The following is a 24669-nucleotide window of genomic DNA, read 5'->3' on the forward strand; positions in this document are numbered from 1 at the left end:
CGCTGGCTGCTGGAGTGAAGGGAGTGGCTCGGCCGGAGGCCAGACAGCTGATCGGAATCAGGTAATCAGTGCGGGAAGAAAAGCATGTCGTAACCTGGTTCTGTTCTGTTATGCAGTAGGCGGGATCCTGGAAGGTCGCCAAAGGACCTGTGAAGTTTCCCACCCGGGCAACGTTTGAGACCCGCACATATTATTGTTTGGAGTTAATAAACGGCTGTGTTCCACCAACCTGCTCTTTCCGTCCCGATTTGAACCCTGTGTGAGCGGAGAGGCTCACAGTGACGCCTGAACAGGGACCTGATGTCGGAAGGAGAAACCCCGCTGGGTCAGGCCCTCCAACGTCTCGCTCACATGCAGGAGACCACCACAGTATTACAGCGACAGCAGAGCGAGGCTCTGCTCGGGATCGCCTCGAGCCAGCGCGAGGACCGGGCTCTCCTACGGGAGCTGCTGCAGCGTCCGGCCGCTCGGGATGGCGATCCCGCTACCAACCCGGCCCGACCGCCTTCAATTGCCCTCCAGAAATTGACGGCAGAGGATGATCCGGAGGCATACCTGGACATATTTGAGGGCACAGCGGCGGCGTGCGGGTGGCCGGAGGAGGAGTGGGCAGCGCGGCTATTGCCTCTCCTATCTGGGAGTGCGCAGCTAGCCGCCCACAGCCTGACAGCAGCCTCTCGGCATGTGTACCGGCATCTGAGGAAGGCCATCCTGGACCGGCTTGGCAGCACGCCAGAGGGACATCGCCGCCGGTTCCGGGCCCTCCCCTTCGAGGACGCTGACCGGCCCTTCTCGTCGTCGTCCTTGCGGAGGACCACCTCTCGCTTCCCCGGTGGAGCATGAAATAGGAGCCCCGACTACCAGCCGTCTCAGCGGGCAGACCCGTCCCAGCCCCGAGGAGGAGGTTTCCTGGAGCAGCTGCCCTTCCCTCCCCACCATCACACGGCCCCAACCCCGCAGCCCCGACACGTTCCCCCCTAGCTCTACCTTACCCTCCGGTTTTTATCTCTCCCCAGGGTCCGGCCTACGCTTCTGGTCGTCCGGCACCACGGGGGGCTCCTCAGACGTCAGGGCAGGATTGCTGGCGGTGCGGGCAGCCCGGCCACTTCCGACGGGAGTGTCCTCTCACGGAGGTCGGACAGCTGGTTCGGGTTGCAGGACCGCCAGTTGCCGCCCCCGATTTGGAAGGGACGTACCGTATACCGGTATGTATACAGGGGGGTACACACCAGGCTCTGATGGACACGGGCTGTAATCAGACGATGATCCATCAGCACCTGGTTCGGCCTGGGGCATTGATTGAAGCATCGTGGGTGAAGGTGAGGTGTGTGTATGGGGATATTCACCAGTACCCGGAGGTGACGCTGGAAATGTCTTATAAGGGGAAAAAGCATAGAGTCAGGGCTGGAGTTAGCACTTGCCTTACGCACCCTCTGATTTTGGGAACGAATTGGCCGGGGTTTGCTAAGCTAGCGGGGGCTATGGGGGTGCGTTCACGGACGGCAGGGAAATGTGAGTTGTGTGCTGTGTTTAGTGGAGAGTCGGAGGCGGCTGACGACATCCAGGGGGAAACGGACACGGAGGGGGCCGCGGAGGTCCCTCTGGACCCGCTGGTGTTTCCCGTGGAAGATTTCCCCCTCGAACAGTCGAGGGGCGAGACCCTTCAGCACGCCTTCGGCCGGGTGGTGAGTATTGATGGCTCCCAGCTACACCCAAACGCAGCACTCACTCACCCACACTTTACGGTGGTTAGGGACAGGTTGTATCGTGTAAGCCGTGACACACAGACAGGAGAGATAAATACCCAGTTGTTGGTGCCAAAAAGCCGTCGGGAAATGGTTTTCCAGGAGGCTCATTATAACCCCATGTCAGGTCACCTAGGGTACGACAAATCACTACACCGGATAATGGCCCGATTTTATTGGCATTCGCGCAGATGTGAAGCGGTGGTGTGCAGCTTGCCGTGAATGTCAGCTGGTTAACCCGCCGGCCATCCTCAGAGGGCCTTTGCGCCCGTTACCATTGATTGAGGTGCCTTTTGAGAGAGTTGGAATGGACCTCATCGGGCTATTAGACCGGAGTGCACGGGGATATCGCTTTGTACTAGTCCTAGTGGATTATGCAACGCGATATCCCGAGGCAGTGCCGCTGCGTAATATCTCTGCAAAGAGCATCGCGCAAGCACTGTTTCACATTATCTCCCGAGTCGGGATCCCGAAAGAGATCCTGACTGACCAGGGCACACAGTTTATGTCACGCACACTACGCGAGCTGTATGAACTATTGGGCGTCCATTCAATACGGACTAGTGTTTACCATCCACAGACCGACGGCCTGGTGGAACGGTTTAACAAAACACTAAAGAACATGGTTCGTAAGTTCGTTCACGAAGATAGCCGTAATTGGGATAAATGGCTAGATCCTCTGTTGTTTGCAGTGCGGGAGGTGCCCCAGTCCTCCACGGGATTTTCTCCCTTTGAGCTGTTATTTGGTAGGAAGGCCCGGGGTGTTTTGGACCTAGTTAAGGAAAAGTGGGAGGAGGGTCCAAGCACCAGTAAGAACGAAATACAGTACGTTATGAACCTGCGAGCAAAACTCCACTCACTGGGGCAGATATCACGGGAGAATTTGCTCCAGGCTCAGGAACGTCAGCAGCGCCTGTACAACAGAGGGTCGAAACTGAGACAATTTTCACCGGGAGATAAAGTGCTTGTATTACTCCCATCCTCTAGCTCTAAACTACTCGCCAAGTGGCAAGGACCCTTCGTGGTCACACGACGAGTGGGGGACGTAGATTATGAGGTGGTGCGTTCTGACAGGGGGGGAGCAACACAGATTTACCACCTTAACCTCCTGAAAGCATGGAAGGAGGTGGCGTCGGTTTCTCTGGCCACCACGGTGATTGAGAGAGATGAGTTGGGACCGGAGGTCATTAAAAGCAACAAAGTAGCCCCGGTCTGTTGTGGCGACAATCTCTCACCGGGCCAGAGAGCAGACGTTGCTTCGTTGCAAAGGCAGTTTGCCGACGTGTTCTCTACGCTGCCAGGGCGCACCTCTCTCATACACCACCGCATAGAAACGCCCCCGGGCGTGGCCATTCGTTCACGGCCCTATCGGCTGCCTGAACACAGGAGGAAAATTGTTCAGGCGGAGCTTCAGGCTATGCTAGAGATGGGAGTGATAGAAGAGTCCACCAGTGACTGGTGTTGCCCCGCCGTGCTGGTACGTAAGTCCGACGGGTCAATCCGGTTCTGTGTGGACTACCGCAGGGTGAACGAGGTGTCCAAATTTGATGCTTATCCAATGCCCGGGTCGACGAACTCCTGGATCGGCTAGGCACTGCTCGCTTTTACACAACGCTGGATTTAACCAAAGGCTATTGGCAGTAGGGCTGGGCGATATGGTCTCTAAATGATATCGCGATATTTACCGACTATATCGCGATATACGATATATATCGCGATATTCTGAAATGTCCTCTAAAAAAATGTTTTATTTTTTTATTTAACCCCTTGATGTTTACAGTTTACATTATGATTCTAGCAGTCCCTCTAACATATGTCTGCATTAAACCATTGTTATTTATTCTGTCTTCATTAGTGGTTTGTATTAAAACGATTTTAACCAACACACAAAAAAAAAATACTTAGAAAAAAGGGAATGTAAAATAATGAGACAAATGTGCGGTAGATCATAAAGTTGAGTTGAACAGTATTTATTCAATACATATTAAAATAAATGTAGGCCTACCCTACATACATACTGTTGCCTATTTCTATGGGCAAAAACAGAGCTCAATGAAAAAGCGCAGAAACCCTTATCCATATCAAAACATATTGAAAGTGCAATAATAAAATAATAAAGTAAAGTCACTGTCACTGGACATTTTTATGTAACATAAATAAAAGGACTTTTTAGACATTTTAAATCAAAGTGCATCTTTTCTTTTAAATCAACAAACCAGTGCATGATGTCAAACTGGTTTGGTCAAAAACTATATACAAAAAAATAGCTGCATTTTGTGCAAGATTGTGCCATGTCTGAAGTCAGTACTAACTGCTTATCTACAGGTTTTGTGCCAAAAACACAAGTCTATCAACTGTGTCGGGTTTGAGAGATGCTCGATGGCATGTAACTATATTCCCACATGTACTGAATAATCGTTCCGATGGAGAACTGGTGGCGGGCATACACAGATACTTTTTTGCCACTTTTTTCAAGTTTGGGAACATTTCCTCATGGGTCTTCCACCACTGCAGGGGATCTGATTCACTGTCAGCATCGGCAGATTGCAAGTAGGCAGACAACTCTGTTTCAATCCGCTCTCTATGTGATGATGTGGCAGAGAATGTTGTTGCCCTTTTGAAGAAGCTTCCAAGGGTTTTCTTTTTTGGTGGCTCTGATACTGCTGGTGCTTGATGTTGTGAAGCAGATGACTCAGCAGTACCCTGGTCAGACTCAGACAGCATTGCCTCCATCTCTGATATGGCCCTGCACTTGGTTTCCTCTAGCTTGTCTTCCGCTATGTATCTTGTTTTGAACCTTGGATCCACTAAGCCAGCCATGTCCAGCAGGTCGTTGGTGGCAGGGTCATCAAATTTCTCCCTCAGATAATCCAGGATGGAGACTTTGATGGACTGAGTAAGTGCAGTGTCATCATCCTGAATTGCCAAGATGCTGGAGTGGAAGAGATGAAGCACAGGCTTTACACAAGACACTGTAACATAGTCTTCCCCTGATAATGCGTCGGTGAATTCCAGGAGGGGTTTTAGGGCCTTGAGCACTGACTCAAGGACTTCCAGGTCTTGCCAGGTCAGAACCAGATGCCTTGTTTTTTTGTCTGCGGCCAAGACTTGTGAGATAGCTCGCTCCTGCTCCAGCACTCGCTCAATCATTTTGGCTCGGGAGCCCCATCTGGTAGGAGACTCACTGATCAGCTGGTGTGCAGGTAAGTTTAGCTCTTGCTGTGCTGTTCCAAGATCTCTCCTCTTTTTCCAGCTGAATGAGAAACTGCTCACTACCTTCTTACAAACACCAACAGCACGATCGATGCGGGAGTCTTTCATGCTTCTCTCTGACAATATAGACAAAGAAACAGAAATCCAACAATTCAGTCAATCAGCGTGGAGTTGGCACCCATAATATTTTTGGCAAATATTTTTTAAATACAGCACAGTGCAAAAGTCATAGGTACATGCATGTAATAACAAAAAAGTTAACTGAGAAAGCATAACAAAATTATTAACAAATGGTTACAAAATATCCCAAATAATTACCTTGACTGAGTAGGTTTATCTACTGACACTAATACAGAAAGAAAAAACCTTTGCGGAGTAATGTTTTTACTAATCAGTCCTAAATCTCAGTCCGATTACAAAATATCACAAATAATTACCTTGACTGAGTAGGTTTATCTACTGACACTAATACAGAAAGAAAAAACCTTTGCAGATTAATGTTTTTACTAATCAGTCCTAAATCTCAGTCCGATTTTTAATCAATTTAGGCCAAATAGTGTGTGGTTGCATCATGTATATGAATTGCACAAAACGTTATGAAGTATTCTTTGTGTTTACTAGCAGGCTGTTGTAACATCGCTGATATTAAAAAAATAAAAGAGGCAGACAGATAGCCTACTCACCAATTGCGAGGTGCAGCCGGTGGCCAAAACATTGAAGTCTTTTCCACTTATTGAGGCTCACAGCTTTGACGATGTTACTCCCGTTATCTGTGGTGATACACACCTGACGAGCCTCTGCTAAATTCCATGACAGGAGAGCCTCTTGTAAACCTTGCGCTATTATCTCGCCTGTGAGATCCTCCGGAAAAAAGGACGTTTGGAGGCATGCACTCTTCAACTCCCAGTTGTCAACGTAATGAACGGTCAAGCTGAGATATGGCTCACAGGTTCTACTGGACCACAAATCTGTAGTCGTAGAGAAGTGGGTCACATTTGTAAGCTGGTTTGTCACTTTTTCTCTCACTTCAACGTACAAGGCTGGCAGAGCTTTCTCCGCAAAATATTTTCGACCAGGCAAGTTATACTTTGGGTCAAGTGTCTTCACGAGTTTTTGAAAACCCGGCTTTTCTACCACACTGACTGGGGCCATGTCTTTGGCAATGTATTGAGTCACTGCAGCCGTGATTTCTATCCATTTTGAACTTTTTTTGTCATACGGGACTGATTTCGAAAAAGAAGAAGCCAGAGTCATTTGTATCCTGGCTGGTTGCTTAGGCGTTTGTGTGAAACCAGATATTGACATTCTGAGTTTAACACACTCTTCATTTTCTAGTGGATGATGGATTTTTAGATGTTGGAACAAATTTGAGGTACTACTATCTTTGGCGGCAACGAATTTGCTGCATATTTTACAGATTACCGTTGTTTGAGAAACGTCATCCTTATGGTAACCAAACCACCGCCAAATTACGGACCCAGTGCTGTTCTTTTTTTGAACAAGTTCGTCAGCCTCGGCAACTCTATCTTCCATAGTCGTTCCGTTTTTAAATTAACATGTTGTGCTAAGGTTTAAACCATTTAAACTAGCTAACCTTCGCTCTCCTCAAAACAAATGCCTCTCAATGTGCCTGTGTGTGCAAGTTGGGCGGGGCCTGCGTGTGTGCCTGCGTGTGTGACTGTGTCTATGAGGGAGAAAGGAAAGCTCACTTTCGCTGCGGCGGGAAACTGATTTGACAACGTAATACTCGGTGTTCACGATGTGGTCATTTACGACATCGCATGTAGTGCAATCCACGATGTATCGTGTAAATTCGATATATCGCCCAGCCCTAATTGGCAGATTCCCCTTTCTCCAGAGTCTAAGGAAAATACGGCCTTCTCCACTCCGTATGGTTTATACCAATTCATCACACTTCCTTTCGGGTTGTTCGGAGCTCCAGCCACCTTCCAGCGGCTCATGGACCGGATGCTGCGTCCCCACTCTGCATATGCTGCTGCTTACTTGGATGATGTCATCATTCACAGTGAGACATGGGAGCAGCATATGCAGCAGGTGGGGGCGGTGCTCGAGTCCCTGAGGCAGGCGGGGCTCACGGCCAACCCGAAGAAGTGTGCGGTTGGACGGAGGGAGGTACGGTATCTGGGGTACCACTTGGGCGGCGGGCAGGTGCGGCCACAGATAGAGAAAACAACCGCCATTTCAGCCTGTCTGGCGCCCAAGACGAAAAAAGAGGTCAGGAGGTTCATGGGGCTGGCCGGCTACTACAGGCGGTTCATCCCGTCCTTTTCGGAGCTGACCAGTCCCCTGACCGACCTGACCCGAAAGGGTGCTTCAGATCCGGTCCAGTGGACGGAGCGGTGTCAGCTGGCACCACAGATGGTTAAAAAAGCCCTCTGTGGTAAGCCGCTTCTGTATTCTCCTGACTTCTCTCTCCCTTTTGTGTTGCAGACCGACGCCTCGAACAGTGGGGTGGGGGCCGTTTTGTCCCAGCACATAGAGGGGGTCGACCGCCCCGTACTGTACATTAGCCGTAAGCTCGCCCAGAGGGAGGTGAACTACAGTACAGTGGAAAAGGAGTGCCTCGCCATACGGTGGGCGGTCGGCGCCCTGCGGTACTACTTTCACCCTCTGGTCGGACCATGCCCCGCTCCAGTGGCTCCACCGCATGAAGGATGCCAACGCTCGGATCACTCGGTGGTATCTGGCGTTACAGCCTTTCAACTTCAAGGTGATCCACAGGCCGGGTAACCGGATGGTCGTGGCTGATTTCCTCTCTCGCTCGGCGGAGGGGGGGGTGGGAGAGTCAGCTTGCGGATGGCGGGATCCCGGCCTGAGTCGGGCGGTGGGGGTATGTGGCAGCGGGGTGTGGTTTGGGCGCTGGCTGCTGGAGTGAAGGGAGTGGCTCGGCCGGAGGCCAGACAGCTGATCGGAATCAGGTAATCAGTGCGGGAAGAAAAGCATGTTGTAACCTGGTTCTGTTCTGTTATGCAGTAGGCGGGATCCTGGAAGGTCGCCAAAGGACCTGTGAAGTTTCCCACCCGGGCAACGTTTGAGACCCGCGCATATTATTGTTTGGAGTTAATAAACGCCTGTGTTCCACCAACCTGCTCTTTCCGTCCCGATTTGAACCCTGTGTGAGCTGAGAGGCTCACACCGACATTAGCATTTTGTGTTGCAGGCTCATTGATAGAGCTTATGGTCCAACACAAGACGTGTCCATTACTATAGATGAGAAGAAGACCTTAGATAGGAAGCTAATGCAGATTGAGAGGTGTCACTGCTGTCCGGCCGTCAGTCAGTGCAACCATCAGCCTGTAATGAAACGGTGACAACGCTGATTCATCTATTTGAAGTTACTCTTTTGATATGGCACATGAAAATGATTATTTGCTCATTTAGGGCAGGCAACGGTGTTCTGATGGGTGCCATCATTGCACCAGAACATATAAACTATCAATGTCTCCTCTTTCGAGATTCAAGTAGTTGAACTTTAAAACAGAAGAGAAGAAGAATAAGTTATTGTGATTTGACAATAAATAATTACCACAGGTTTTATATTATTATTATAATTTTAATATAGGTTTCCGTTTTGCTCACCTTATTTTAAAGCATCAAGTTTAAAACTACTTGTTCAACTCAGCATGAAGCCCATCAAGTTTCTGTTCAGTCTGATGGTTAATCAGCTCCCAGCCGGGGGGACAGTTCATTCACTCTTGGAGCATGCTTACAGTAGCCGGTGCAGTGCTGACATTTTAACGAGGTGATTAAAAGCCCCAAGCCTGTTTTTCAGGTTTCAGGCTCGAAAATGACATTCCCAGAACAAATGACCATATCTTCCCTTCTAAAAGTGTTAAATTAATAATCTTTTTTCTCAAAGTAATAATAAACCTGTGAGTTGGATCTATAAAAGTCAGAATCAATATAGATGTTTTTTATTTTAAAGAAAATTCAGATTGAACATGGTAGAAAACTGTAAATTATAGTGTCCGTCCAAAATATATGTTGTACTTATAGTGAAAACTAACCTTGGATGGTGGGTTAGTAGACTAAAAGCTTTAGGAATCCAAAGTACAACATATAATAAGTACCCTGTATCAAGATTGATGCAAAACAAGTGATATTTGACCTTTCTAGACAGATTTAGCAAAAAACACCTCTTCTGGGGCCATTTGGGTGGATTTTCCTTATCTCTGGCCCCCCTTCTTCGATTCTGACATGTGACATCTCTTTCCGACCGTTAGAGCCAATAGAATCGAAGGGAAATCCTCCCGCACACACTCATTCTAAAAAAAAAAGGTGGCGTCTTCGCGCATTCAATCTCTCTACAGAGCGTAGGAATGGCCTGCTCTACTATTTTAAAACGGAATTGCAGTTTTATTGCTTATAGATTATCAGAACATTTCAAAGGGTACACAGCCACATTGGATATTAACCTATGGATTAACTACAGTATCGTTGTTATCGTTTTAACGCCATTGAAGACCAGCTTAGACCAGACAAAACCAAGGTAAGCCATCTTAGCGTTGTGGGCTACCTAGCGCCACTTGTTTTGATGTACGTTTTTGTTGATAACGTTGCAAGTTTGTATCTTTCATTGTTTAGGTGGGCACCGTTAGATTCTGTGTCTTTACGATCATAAAGGATGTGTTGGATGTGCAGCTAGGATAAGTAATCAGGGAGCTAGGAGTGATTTTCGGTGCAGTAATAGGTTAGCATTTTTCGCTCGGGGCTAATTCAGAGGCTCACTGTTATTGTGTTTTTTTTTTATTTAAAAAAAAAAAAAGATCAGTTAAATGAGTTTTTCCCCGTTATATGGATATAAAAAATTCATAGTTTATTAAATATTAAGGATCCTTAGACGTTGTTTCCTGCAAATGACGCGATTTCGGCCCCGGAACCAGGTCCGTGGGCCTTAAGAGGTTAACCCCTGAGGGCAGTCCTCCGCCGGTATCTAACACGCTTGATATTTGCAGTGCCTTGCTGATGGTGTCCCACTGACCAATAACGTTTCAGCAGTGTCTGTCAAAAGCCCTTTACAATGTGGAGAGTTTATCTGCTGCTGTTTTAATTTAGCAAGTGGCCGCAATGACATTAGGAGCAACTAAAGTTGTACTTCCTGTCTAGTTTCACTCTATGGCTGAGCTCTGATATTCCTTTATTTTCCTTACAGATTTCCCACAAAGATTACAGCGGTGCTAATTATACGATGGCAGTGGCTCAGTCATATGGAGTGTGGACTGGCACTTGGAGAGGTCCCAGTCAACCTCCTGCCATGCCGTGGTGCCCTTGAGCAAGGAACCGGACAACCCCCCACCCCCCAACTCCCATTGCATCCCGGGCGCTGTACAATAGCTGCCCACTGCTCCTCGTGCTAGGATTGGTTAAATGCAGAGAACACATTTCACTGTGTGTGCTGTGATCTGCCTGTGTGACCATTAAAGAGGGTTGCATCCCTCCCATTCTATGGTGGATGTGTTGACGTGGTAAAAGTTCAACTTTCCAAAGATGTTTGTTTCATTGAGAATTGTTGATAAGGCTCACCCTCATAACCCCTCTTCTTTATCCACATAAAATCCAATTTGTATGAATTTATGAACAGACCAAATCTGCGTCCCTATTTCGATTATGTTGATAGTTTGTTTTTCAGTATGGACAAATGGTCCATTGCTTCAAATTTGGCTTTTTCCTCAGGTAAAGGAAATTTCACAGTACTTTACACGAAAGGAGATAACAAGGTTAGCATTGAAGCACCTTTCTAAAGCTGGCATCACACTGTCCCGAAATTGACTCCAGATGGAAAAACAAATATGGAATTGTGAATTTCTCACGAAGATGTTCCACGAACTTGGTCAACAGCCAAGCAACAGCCGAAGCAAGTACGATGCCTACAGAAGGCCACACGATAGCACCCGAACCACACACAAAGGTATGTTGTTTCCATAGCAACAACAACTTCCTGTCAACAGCGTAAACTTGCCTTCAAAATAAAAACAGGAAGTTAACCTAAATTACATTTAAGACATACAACTGCAACGAAAGTAACAAAAACAATGTAATAATTATGTTATTTACATCATGTTTACATGATTTTGTTGTGCAATAAAACAACCAGAGAAGTGATCTGCAAGGAAACATAGCACACCGTGTCCTCATGCTCCTGTTTCACCTGCTTAATACAGGTATCATCACTACTACTGATTTCGATAGAGCAGGTCACAAATAGCAAGAAATGACAAAGTGAAATAAGACCATTTTTAACTGTAAGAGGAGGTGCTGGGCCTGTAAGAGTTGCTCATCATGTTCTCTGAGGTGCATCAAAAGAAGCACTGCTGCTGCTGCCTTCTTTTTCCTGGTTATCTCATCATCAAAGTGTGCCATTCAGCAGGAACTGAATTGTGATTAATTGTTATTGAAGCTTTGGGAGTTACACACGCCTTTGCTCTGTAGAGTTGCTCAGGACTGACTGAGGAAGATGCTCTGAGGCTGGCCTTTTATATGTCCATGTTACCATGACACATGGAAAATGCTTGAGCTACTCAAATTCGGCTGTCTTCGCCGACACCGTGGTCCCATCTCGATGTCATTGTACTATAATACGATGGCTACACGAAGGCATTGCGAGGGCTTCACGTAGTCGGGTTGCCATTCTAAGACAATCGGGCAGCTTCTTGTTTCCTTCGTATTGTCTTCGTGAAGCGGAAAATGCCCGATGGCACAGATGATCACACAAAGTAAAGACGAAGATGACACGATTTGACAAGATGCCCTCACGATGGCCTTACGAAGGGCAAAATGGATGCACAAATTAAACACAAAAATGAACCTTCGCAAGGTCTTTCGGCAATATTTTTGGCATGCCGAAGATTTTGCCACTGCTCACGAAGTTGCTGCCGGAGCCTGAGAAACTCCACCGGCGGTTATACGATGGCTTAAGATGCCCTCACGAATGGACCGATGTTGTTACGATCAGAGCCGAATTTGAACATTTCCTTTATCGTGTGTTCATCTGGTGTCAATTTCGGGACAGTGTGATGCAGGCTTAAGCATTAACACAATATGCTGTCGGTTGTGCTTGATGTGTTGGGTGGCATGTCTCTTCTGCCTGGGCCCCCAGAGTGTCTTGGGACGCCACTGCTGACGGCGACGAGACGGGGTACAGAGAGGAGTTCGAAACCCTGACATCTTGGTGCCAGGAGAACAACCTCCATCTCAACGTCAAAACCAAGGAGCTGATTGTGGATTACAGGAAGCAGCAGAGAGAGGGACACGCCCCCGTCGCCATCAATGGGACTACGGTGGAGAGTCAACAGCTTCAGGTTCCTCTGTGTCCACATCACTGAGGACCTGACATGGACTCATCACTGAGGACCTGACATGGACTCATCACACTAACACCATCACCAGCTCGACAGCAGCTCTTCTTCCTCCACAGGCTGAGGAGGTTCAACATGGACTCCAGGATACTCTGCAACGTCTACAGGTGCTCCATAGAGAGCATCCTGACCTTCTACAGGTGCACCATAGAGAGGATCCTCACCTTCTACAGGTGCTCCATAGAGAGTATCCTGACTGGCTGCATCACAGCCTGGTACGGCAGCTGCACCGCCCTCAATCGTAAGGCTTTACAGAGGGTGGTGAAAACTGCAGAGAACATCACCAGGACGGAGCTACCTTCCATGGAGGACTTTTACTCCCAGCGGCTCAGGAAGAAACCCCTCAGGATTATCAAAGACCCCCATCACCCCAGCCACAAACTGTTCTGTCTGCTGCCGTCTGGCAGGCGGTACCGCAGCATTCGGACTAAAACCACCAGACTCAGGGACAGTTTAATTCCACACTTTTGAAAGAACATCCATTAGGCTGCAATTTGTTATATAGTGTTGGAATGGGTAAGCAGGCCTATTGTTTTTGGATATTTGTGGAGTTAGGTGGTCCATGAGTGTTTTGTATTGGTTAAGTGGTCCTTGGTATGAAAAAGTTTGAGAAACACTGTGTTAGTGGATTGTCAAAGGGGGAGCCTCGGGGAAATTATACAGATGGCTAGTCCGCCCCTGAAAATGTCCATGCAAACGTTATTATTAATAACAATTTTTTTTTTTAAATACAAAAAAAATGAATCAATTTTTTTTTTATAATTTTTTTTTTTTTAATTTTCCATTTTTATTTTGTAATCATCTCGCGACCCCCATTTTGGGAACCCTTGCTCTAGAGAACCCCTCCCACCCCCTCCATGCAGAGCTAGTGAAGATGAGGAGCACGTTCAGCCTTAGACTCATCCCTCCATGCAGAGCTAGTGAAGATGAGGAGCACGTTCAGCCTCAGACTCATCCCTCCCTGCAGAGCTAGTGAAGATGATGAAGATGAAGAGCACGTTCAGCCTCAGACTCATCCCTCCATGCAGAGCTAGTGAAGATGATGAAGATGAAGAGCGCGTTCAGCCTCAGACTCATCCCTCCCTGCAGAGCTAGTGAAGATGATGAAGATGAAGAGCACATTGAGCCTCAGACTCACCCCTCCCTGCAGAGCTAGTGAAGATGATGAAGATGAAGAGCACGTTCAGCCTCAGACTCATCCCTCCATGCAGAGCTAGTGAAGATGATGAAGAGCACGTTCAGCCTCAGACTCATCCCTCCATGCAGAGCTAGTGAAGATGATGAAGATGAGGAACACGTTCAGCCCCCCCCCCCCCCCCCTGCAATGTGACACTTCCATTTCTGCACCCTGTTTTATGTATTTTTGTTTTGTCTTTATATGTTTCTTGTTAAGCGACCTTGGGTTAATGAAAGGCGCTATATCAATTAAAGTTATTATTATTATTATTATTATTATTATAAGAAGTCAGTGCTGGAACAATCCATTCTATCTTCACCATCACTGTGGTCCACACAAAAGCGAATGGAAGTGGCCTGAGCCCCCAAATGGATCAAAAGGGTCATTCCAATTCAACGAGCCTGTGCATGCACATTGTCAGTGCATGAATCTGTGAAGATGATGATCAAAGATACAATATCTCCATTCAGGCAATCTGTGTGAAATACAACCACGGTGAAATGGTTGGATTTGCCCTATTTCAAACTGCCACCCAAATAATAAACAAATGTAGAGGTAGAACAAATCAAATGAACACAAATATGGAGGAAAAAGCACACACTTTTGCATGTTTGTTCGACTGCTTAAAGCATATTCATCATGTTTATGACTTACACATATCTTTCATATTTGGTCTTCAATTCTTCCTGCAAACTGTACAATGGTAAGCACAGATCAAACCTTAGGGCTAGCATGCTAAAATTGACAGAGCTAACATTGTTAGCTTAGTAAGTCTTGTTTTTCAGAGGATCCAAAACTTTTCATTGACTGTAAGAAATGTTTTGAAGTCTTACACAGAGAATAGAATAGAAGAATCTGACCTATTACAGCATCCTGGTTGGAGCTCTTCACTGTGGATCCATTTTCATTATCGGCTCTGATGTTCATCACCTGCATCTTGAATTTGTAGGAGGAAAGACAAGAAGTTACAGACATGTTCATTCATACTTCTACATGTAAAGTTGTTTGTTTCTCAGTTTGAATGCCAACCCAGGTCGGTGACACATCAATTGTTTGTCAGTTTCCCTCATTTGATTGGCACTGTACATGCTCTAAATGTATTATTAAATTGTTAGTGGTCCTCTTTGGATGCATTTATATACACAGTCTGACAGGTTTTTAACTTTTAAAAGTCATCACATACATACACAGACTACAGCATATTGCGTCTGCCTGGTACCTGAAAGCTGATGGTTGATTTGTCAACACTCCTTGTTGTTAACCACCAACTATGTGCAATATGTGCAATATGTGCAATATATATATATTAGGGCCGGGATTTTAACACAAAAATTAACGCATTTAAATCGCACTTATTTTTGCACCGCGGAACGTTTCTCACTGGATGAGTTTCAGGGGTACCGATTATACTGGAGCACCAACTAACGTTCATGACTTCAGACAACAACAAAACATAGTGAACAATAGTCAAACATGAACGAAGAAGCTGATGAGACCGCTTTGGTTGGCCCCGTGGATGGGACATTTTGTTTTAAAAAACGGACAGATGGAAACGTCGATAAGAGCACGGTTGTTTGCAAATTATGCAAAAAGGAATTCGCATATCACCGCAGCACATCAAGCCTCAAGTATCACCTCAATGCAAAACATATAGCAGCTAGCGTGGAAGCTAGCGTGGACGTTAGCCCGACTCGGAGTACAAGGACCCACACCCAATTCGCGTTGATCAAACAGTGGCCTATGCAACAGAGAGATTTTATTTTTCATCAGGATATTGGAAGAATAGGAGGTATTGAGGTCAATCACTGGCACTTTTTTATTTTATTTTAAATGGTACAGTACACTTTATGTTGAACTATTTATTATGTTGTTGGTGCAACTGGCACTTTATGTTGAACTGTTTATTCTTTTGGCCAAGGTTATTGAGAGAGTTGGACTGAAATTGATTAGATTTTTTAAATCAACTGTTGGTAAATCAACAAAGTCTGTTATGGCCTCTGAAGCAACAGAGAGATGTTTTCTAATAGTCAGGGTTTCCAATGTTCTGAATGTACTTGAAAGTATTGTGTTTTACTTAAAAAACAAAGTGTTATAGTTTACAGAAGGTCTACCTACCTATAGGCTACCTGAATCTCTGAAATGTACTATATTCCTAAATATGCTATTGCTACACTTTATGGCAAAAATTGCACTTTTCTGTTGGTCTTGGTTAAGTACCACCTTGAAAAAAATAAACAATGTTTTGTTGCTTAAGCTTATGTATTCAGTCATTATTCAATAGTATACTAAAATCCATGTGAAAAAAATTGCTTCTCACTGTTCTCAGGTCAAATATTTATATGTGATTAAAAATGCGATTAATTTCGATTAATTAATTACCAAGCCTCTAATTAATTAGCTTAATTTTTTTAATCGAGTCCCGGCCCTAATATATATATATAAATATATATATAAATATATATATGCCATTAATAACTGTGCGATATATACCTGGCTGCTAAATCCTCAGAACTGTTACAGGATGTGTTTTTTGTAAATTGTGTAACTTTTTTTATTGTATATTTTTTTAATCTTTAATATTTTGTTTTTTGCATGCTACTTAGGTAACACTAAGCTGTCTTTGTTTTTTTTCTGCTGTAACAATGTACATTTCCCCTCTGTGGGACTAATAAAGGTATTCTGATTCTGATTGTTGATATTTTCTTTGGATAAAAAAAATGGGCGCTAATGGTTACACAATCAACACAGTGATACAATGTAAAGCTTTTGAAATAAGGTTTGGTAACTAAATCCCAAAATGATGAAACTGTGTGTAAAACAATTTGAGGGACAGATGGCGGAATTAGCCTGAAGTGCATCTTAGTTGTTAAGACAGTCGTGTAGTGTTCGTCTGTTTTCATTTGATTCCACTCTATTTCTTTCCTTTCAGTTTTGGGAAAAGTGCATTTCCAAAATAATTTCTTCCTTTTCTCTGGGTATGTTTTTGTTTTTGATGCTTCTTCCTGGTGCAATTGCAGTAATGTCATATTACTGTAACAAACGTGCTTTACATAAAACAGGGTTTGTATACAATTTTATATGAATACATTTTGTGATTAAAACTAAAAGCGGCTGCATACCAATAAAATAACTGCCCATTTTGTATTAGGTAAGGATTTGATTTACCTTCGGGTCCCCAATGATGTCAGTGTGTCCTTGTATCTCACTCAGGGACATTCCTGGGCAGGGCATTGAGATGCATGCCCGAACTGCATCATGAGACTCTCTTATCCCCACAGAGCTGAAAGAAAAGGCTTTGTTAACAGATCGCTACAGAGGTCCTCTGAATCAACATGCCCTGAATGATTCAGCTGGAAAATGACCCTACATCTCTAGAATCCTCTGTATTAAATGTATCTCAACTGGTCCCTGGGCTATGGAGACTGACAAAGTCAAAGAGCACTTGATAACAATGACAGAAGGCATCAGAGACCATGACTTAGTTCTAAATGAGCTATGAAGACGTCTGCTGAAACACAAAATGATGGTCTAATGTTAAGTTAAAATGTAAATGACAATAAAGATTTCAAAGAGTTACTGTAATGTACAGGCATTGTGTTAAGTACAACATAGTCAAAAGAAGGCATCATTACCGATTTAATGAATTTCTTACCACTCTTTTCCATCACTTTTTCTTCTGTCTTTCTTTTTGTCAGATTTCGACTGCTTTCCTCCCAGAAGTGATGTCATCTTTTGCTCCCTCTTTTCATCTTTTCCTTTTGGTGTCTCAGTCTTTTTACAGCTTGGAGCAGGAAGCTTACTTTTACGAAAACCAAACCAATTTGCCAAGGTTGAGCCAGATTTTCGCTTCACTTCAGTTGTCCTCTCCTGCTCATGAGTCTTGTGCAAGTTCTCTTCTATGCCCAGCATCACTTTTTCTTCGATTGTGGTTATAGTACTCTGCCCCTCTGGTTCTTCAGAAACTGGCTCGCCAAAGGCGCTCGAAAACTGTTGCTCAATCTGAAGGCGTCTAGCTTGCTCTCGTTGGTGTTTAAGACTCTGAAGTCTTTCAGTAGAGGAGCCCAAATGTGAAGGGGTTGTCAGTCCCTCTTCAATCAAGAAATTGTTTAAAAGAGATCTGTTCATTGGACAATGGTAGCTGCTGGAGCAGCTCATACTTCCTGCAAGGACATCACTTAGAGAGTTCAAGGAGCTCCCTGAGTGTGTTTTGATCTGGGTACGGACCTTACCAGATCTGTTGAAACTTGGCCTGTCCATGTAGCGTGCACCAAAGCTCTGGCTACGAGCCTTAGCCCCATTCATGCCCATTACTGGCTTAAGGGGAGGTCTGGTTGACACAGACACAGACCGTTTAAACAGCCAACCTTCCTCATCAAATCCCCAATCTAACATCACACCGCTGTCTGAGGCAACAGGTTGAACTGGGGGTTCAGAATCCAGCGAGTTACAGCGGGTCTCAATCTTCCGCCGGACTTTATCATGAGCTCCACATTCATGTTTCATCTGGGGATCACATGTAAAAGTCTGAAAGGTATGGATACTTTTTGCAGTAGAGTTAATGTCATCTTTCTTATGTCTTCCAAAAGCTAGGAAGGTACCAGTTTCCTGTCCAGCAATAGCCTCATGAGATCTAGCATTAGCAGGAAGAGCCATTTTGACAGCATTGGAGATCGAACCTTGATGATTATTGGCAACCCCATGGTAGTAAACATTAGAATATGCCTGAGGCAAGAATTCTGAAAGTTTTGGCTCACTTATGCTCTGTTGGGATCTCTGTAAGATGCTTTGAGTTGGAAATATATTGGGAGCACCATGTTCAATATGGCATATGGCAGTTCTGTCCATAGAGAGCTGGACTAACTCTGAAGACTCTCGAGCTGGGACAGGGGGCATCTTGGATGAGTTGGTAGGGTAAACTTTGGCAGGAATATCCTTCGTTGACTTACCGTCAGTGCCCAATAGTGGGGCTGCATGTTGATTCTCCTTTGTAGTGTTGGATAGTTGCAGCTGTGAAATTGAAGAAATATTTGATTGTTGCTTAGTGACGTTGGATGTTGTCTTCCCAGTTGTAGAGCTTTGAGGCTGACCTGCAGATGTTGCTTTAAGTAAGCTGTCACTACTTGGCCTAAGGACTAGAGAAGTTGTTCGACCTGGGGGTGGCGGTAGGGATGGGGACCTAATTTCTGAACGGGTACTATCACAGTGCTGGTCTTTGCGTCGCTGTTTTCGTGGAGAGCAAGGTAAGTTGTCATAGGTGCTCTCTTCCACAGGCTCATTGTTTGATTGAAGTCTATTGATTTGCAAAGGTGATTTATTTGGGCTCTTTGAACATTCATTGTTACCTGGAGGCTTAAATGCCTTTGAATGTTTCACAGGGGAAGCAAGCGGAGAGCGCACACTCTTTATAGACTTGGAATTTGCTGATACCGCAACTTCCTCCTCTTTCTCATCTTGACATAGGGATCCCTTGCTAGAAGAATTTGTATAGCTGAGATCTGTCCTTTTGCTAGGAACACTGTGTCCAGGAGGGTTTGATTGTCCTTTGGACCTGTGGACCTTAATAAGCTTCTGGTGGAGAGGTGAATGTGTTTGCTTAGTTTGTTCTTTCCCTCCATCCGCACTCTTGCTCCGCAGAATAAAAGCCTTTCTTGCGGAGTCACAAAGCTGAGGTTTGGGTTTCCTCTGTGAAGATTCTGAGATGGTGTGGTTCTGGTTTTCACAGCCAGCTTGACTTGCCTGGTCTCTGCAGTGAGGAACCTCCATAGAGGAGCTACGCTGTCTGGCTACGTTCACACAGCTCAGAGCTTTAGTTGCATAATGCTGAATAGAAGAGCTCACTTCCTTCTTCCCAGCTTCAACTTGTGTAAGTGCAAGTCTACCCTGTTGTTTTTTGACATGATCAAGTCTGGATTTACGGTCAGTAGACCTTTCCTGGTTATTGTTTTTGTCACTTAACTTCATGCCTGAAGGTTTTTGTTTTTCTATTGAGTCTTTTTTTTTTTCTTCCAAATGCGTGAGGCTAGTGGTTGGGCTTATGCCAGGTTTTACTGTGGGGTCTTCCAAAAATAAGAAGTTGTCTGTGACGGGGGAAGGAAAAGGACCAGAATCCCCTGCAAGTTTTACAGGCCCTTCTTGTAAATTGTTGTCATTATCTCTTCCTACATCCAGTTTATCCAAGCAAACAAGCTCTCTTGTTGGTTGGTCATGGGATTCACAACTTTGTAATTTACTTGAGTCATCCTCTGCATCATCAGAGTCGAGGGCAGCAGTCTCTGCTCCAGCCTTCAAAGGTTGATTTGTAGGGGCTACCTGCTTGGCAGTACTCCCTTGTTGGCCACACTTGAAACCAAATGAGTATATGCCCTCGTTGGAAGTCATGCAGTCTTTGCAGTGCTGCACAGCTGCAGCTGAGGATGCCTCTTTGGAGCTGCACATCTGGAGATGCTTTAGGCCTTTCAGAATGTGGCCTTCCTTCCATCCCAGGTCTGTCTGCTCGATGGGTGCAGAGTGATTACTTGAAACTGAACCCGTGCTCATCCTTTTGTCCCGGCTTGTAGCACACTACAATACAAGACATATTTTAAATAATTAATATGACATTTACAGATGGTTCGTTGTTTTTATTAAATTACCATAAAGACATAACAACGATTTTTTTCTTTCACAAACAGCTTATAATTGAACTCAAAAGAAGAGGAAATGGAGATGATTGACACCTACCTGTTTGGAGAATCCCCGCCCCTCCACCCAGGTGTGGGAGCCACTGGAGTATTCACTACAAGCACTGGACAGAGACAGCTCACTGCCACTGCTGCCGCTGCTGCGCGGGCAGGTGAGACTCAGCAGGCTGGGCCACCGCCCTGCAGGAACACCTGCTTTTCCATTCCTTTGGACCTCCTGGAAAATAAATAATGATATAATGAATCAACAGAAATTAAAGAAAAACTGTAGAGAAATAGATGAAGAAGCAAAAACCTCAGGCTATACAAAATGTAATGTCTTTGTTGCAGGCTAATAAAAGACTGATTTATAGAATATTAGATTACATGTTACTTGTTAGACGCTTTTATCCAAAGCGACTTACATACTCAATACTGTGGACAATCCCCACAGGAGCAATTTGGGGTGAAGTGTCTCTTTATCCCTTTAACCCTTTTAGAAGTTAAGTTATAGTCATTTGTTTTGGGCATAGCATTTTCGAGCCTGAAACCTGAAAAACAGGCTCAGGGCTTAAGAGGTTAATTAAGGTCTTCTTTTGAATAAGAAAAAAACTTTGGGGTTATCTACAGATAAATATGAAGTCTGACAAAGTACTTAACGTCTGATATATTGCATAGTTTATTTTGGCAGTTGACAATCACCTTCCCGGAATTTGACTCAGGTGTAACTAAAGTCTGATTTAAGGGTTGTTCATTAATCAGAATATGCAAAGTAACTAAAAAAAAATGTAGTGGAGTAAAAATACGAGGTTAACCTCTGAATTGTAGTGGAGTAGAACAAAGTAGTATGCTGCTGTAACAAAAACATTTCCCAACTTGGGATCAATAAAGTATATCTTATCTTATCTTAAGATGATCGCCATATTTGCAAAATGTGCCTCTGAACCTTGACAAGTGCATGTTTCATATTTTCCCAATGAACAACAGGAGGGGTCACAGACTAACACGTTCTCACTCCCAACCCGTCACATGTTGACGGACGGTCAGGGCCCCTCCCCGTCACTCTATTACGGACAGGGTACCCCTTGAAAGTCAGTTTTCAATGGGCAGGGCGTCCCATAGACCTTCATAGACCTCCCATAGCGTTGATAATAGACGCCATGAGAACGCTCCCCGGCAAATGCTACCCCGACGGTTGGTTGTTATTGTCAATATTAATATAATAATTATTTATTTTTTAATAGTCACACTCGATTTCGCTGATTTTTTTGTTGCCCCACCATCGACACCTCTTTTAGCAGAAACAAAGGCTACATTAATGTATTAAATCGATGTTAATCCATGAATGTGGTTGTGGTTGCCAGGCAATGCAATAATTTACAATTTATCTTTTATATTTGATCCAATCAGTATATTGGTATATTTACACCATAACAGTGCACAGCTGATAGAAAGGGACACCTGGTGGTTAAAGCATGTTTTTGAAATTTATTATTTTTATTATTAGATATTAATAGGAGACACAGACAGTCAAACTAATAAGGCTTTATTTAAACATTAAAGAACACTTTAGGTTAAGGTCTTATTTTGAATAAGAAAAAAGCTTTGGGGGTATAAATATTAAGCCTGACAAAGTACTAATATATTGCTTTCCTGCAATATTAACTACTCTATGTTTAAGCACTTACAGTATTCTAACTGATATTATACATATGTATTATACTCTTATAAGATGTATGTAGATAGTATCAGAAATGTGCAGAATATGACAGTTTAATGGTGGAGGTATAGACACATATTGATAGATGTCTTGTAATGCACTGTTGAGGAACCTGCGACCCAGGTGTTTCATCTCGGACCTTGTCAGGAATTGAACATTCAATAAATAAAGAACACAGAATTATTAAATATAAAACACAGAATTTGTGTGATTATACTAAATGATTTACAAATAAGCACCACTGCATATTTATAACTGTTACACATGCTGATGTAACGCAAATGTTTCCAACTTGGAATCAATAAAGTATATCTTATCTTAAGATGATGGATGGCTACTGCCATATTTGCAAAATGTTCCTCTGAACCTTGACAAGTGCATGTTTCAGGCTTCTCAATTAACAACAGGAGGGGTCACAGACATAAGACCAGCTGTTAAATAAAGCTCTTCTGACCTTAGCTGGCATGTGGGTATATATTAATGCTGCCCATTATGGGCACAAGCAATTTTCACCCATTTATTAATTATATGTTTTAAATTTGAGTGTTTCCTATCCCCTAAACCTCCAGGGATGTACACAGTTTAATACTGGCAACTTCGTATTATGGGAAATATGAAAACGTCATATAAAACTACAATTCCCATTAGAGACGTGCCATAGAGCATGTTGCAAAACACACAATAGCCAGCATGTGTAGTTCTGGGTGGGGGAGGGGGGGACGGGGTGGACCCGTTCAAATCCAGTTTTGGACAGTCTGCCGTGGTTCCATCCCATTTCAAAGTGTTGTTCGACGCTCTGCGTAACCCTCGGAGCACACTCAAACATCCAAATCACAGAGCTTGAGGACTATCACAGGGTTTGTCAAGCGAAGCGGAGAGAATACTTACTTCCGGGTGTAACATTCTCTAAAGCAACTACTATGAGCTGCTCCGACCCTCGGTCCTGACGGACTCCAACTTGTGTTTATTAATCAAACAAATAAATAAACACAAGGATAATTATGTGTTATTGTTGAGTAAATAACAGTGTGTGGTTTAGAAAAGAATACAAAATTAGAAGGAAAAAAGGATGAAACAATACAGATTTCAGTATTCTGAGCCCCTACTCTCCCCATAACTGACAAAAGTCCTACATTATTCAATTTAAATAAAGAAGTAAAAACAATAAGTGTGGCTTGATATTGAGTAAGAAAAAGGTTGATAAATGCTGTGAGAATGGATCTGCGGAGAGCATTTCTCCGCGATCCCAACTCGTCTATTACCAACGTTCAGGGAGCTCTATGCAAGTCAATGGGACGCCCTGTCCGTTGAAAACTGACTTTCAAGGGGTACCCTGTCCGTAATAGAGTGACGGGGAGGGGCCCTGACCGTCCGTCAACATGTGACGGGTTGGGAGTGAGAACGTGTTGCACAGACATAAGACCAGCTGTTAAATAAAGCTCTTCTGACCATAGCTGTCATGTGGGTAATCATCAATGCTGACAATTATGGACCAAGCAATTTTCACCCATTTATTAATTATAATGTTTTAAATTTGATAACCCGTTCGAGTCCAGTTTTGTAAAGTCTGCCGTGGTTTCATTCCATTTCATAGAGCTGTTTGACGCTCTGCGTAACCTTGGCGCACTGCCACTCCAACATCCAATCACAGGGTTTGTCAAGCAAAGCGGATGTTGTAGTCCCAAACGATAGCTGAGGATTATGGGTAGTATAGTGTCTTCGGCCATCCTGAACTCCCAAAAAACTATTTGTTTCTCCGAATCGAAGGGGAAAAATAGAAACCCAGCTGGCGGGGAACGTTCTTCCAACTTTGGCTAACGTTACCTACAGGTTCTAATAATGTTTTAAAGAAACGTTTTAATCTGATGCTCAAAGAACCTTTTTAGGATGTTTATTATTTCAAATAATGTTCCTATAAGATGACAGAAAGTTTTTTTATAAAACGTTCCTTTAATGTGATATGTTAACAAAGGTGGAACGTTTTGCCTGCAACATTCTAAGGATGTGTTTTGGACGTTGTTGGGGTAACACATTAAATAAGTTCTTTATAAAACTTTCCCTCAATGTTACATGATAACAAATGAAGAACATTCTCCTAGAAACATTCTGAAAATGTTTTCAGGATGTTATTGAGGCTTGAGATGACAGAAAGTGTTTTATAAAATGTTCCTTTAATGTGATATGTTAACAAAGGTGGAACGTTTTGCCTGCAAAACATTTTATTGTTGTATTATATGAATGTATGTGTAGTCAATTTTCCTTCAGTGTTTGTGTATTGGTCACAACAAGGATTTGTAGGTCATAGAGCCAATGTAGACAAAATGCAGTGTAGATCACTGAAACCTTACATTTTCAAACTTCTTTGTTGAGCCCAAACAGAAGAGTGTAAACTATCTTGTTTCCATTATTCATAAGTTACTTTACAGAAATAATCATCTTTAATGACAGGACAAAGGACGGTCCCAGACAACTGGGTTGCAATTGGTCAATGTCAATGTGTCAATTTTGCTGATAATTAGGTGCTTAGGCATCAGTATGCAGTAAATAGTCACAGGGTGAAATTCTTTATTAAAAAGAGTAGTGTCTAATGGCTTTGGTTCATGGTTTATAGGTCTGCTGGTTTCCTTTGCAGGAAGCCCAGTCTGATAGAAAGTGCTGGCACTATGCACTGAGAGCAGATTATGTTAGTCGTGGTGCCATTTCCAATCAGAGGGACCCAAAGGTGTAAAAAGGGGGTGAACCCATTTAAAAACGCATTGATCGTTTGCAAGACGCGCAG

General features: G+C 44.0%; 1 protein-coding gene across 1 annotated transcript in view; it reads right to left on the reverse strand.

Moving 5' to 3' along the window:
- The window catches only part of LOC307029642 (nck-associated protein 5-like), a gene marked incomplete at its 5' end in the record, with an annotated part of 58392 nt that overhangs the window by 11828 nt on the left and 21895 nt on the right, over positions 1-24669 (reverse strand). The window contains 5 exons of the mRNA XM_079665723.1: positions 13473-13547; positions 14372-14447; positions 16677-16791; positions 17164-20072; positions 20232-20408. Of these exons, the coding sequence (XP_079521849.1) occupies positions 13473-13547; positions 14372-14447; positions 16677-16791; positions 17164-20072; positions 20232-20408 (3352 nt within the window). The remainder of the gene's footprint in view (positions 1-13472; positions 13548-14371; positions 14448-16676; positions 16792-17163; positions 20073-20231; positions 20409-24669) is intronic.

The sequence above is a fragment of the Notothenia rossii genome (genome assembly GCF_949606895.1).
Source record: "Notothenia rossii genome assembly, chromosome: 2".
NCBI classification, from domain to species: Eukaryota; Metazoa; Chordata; class Actinopteri; order Perciformes; family Nototheniidae; genus Notothenia; species Notothenia rossii.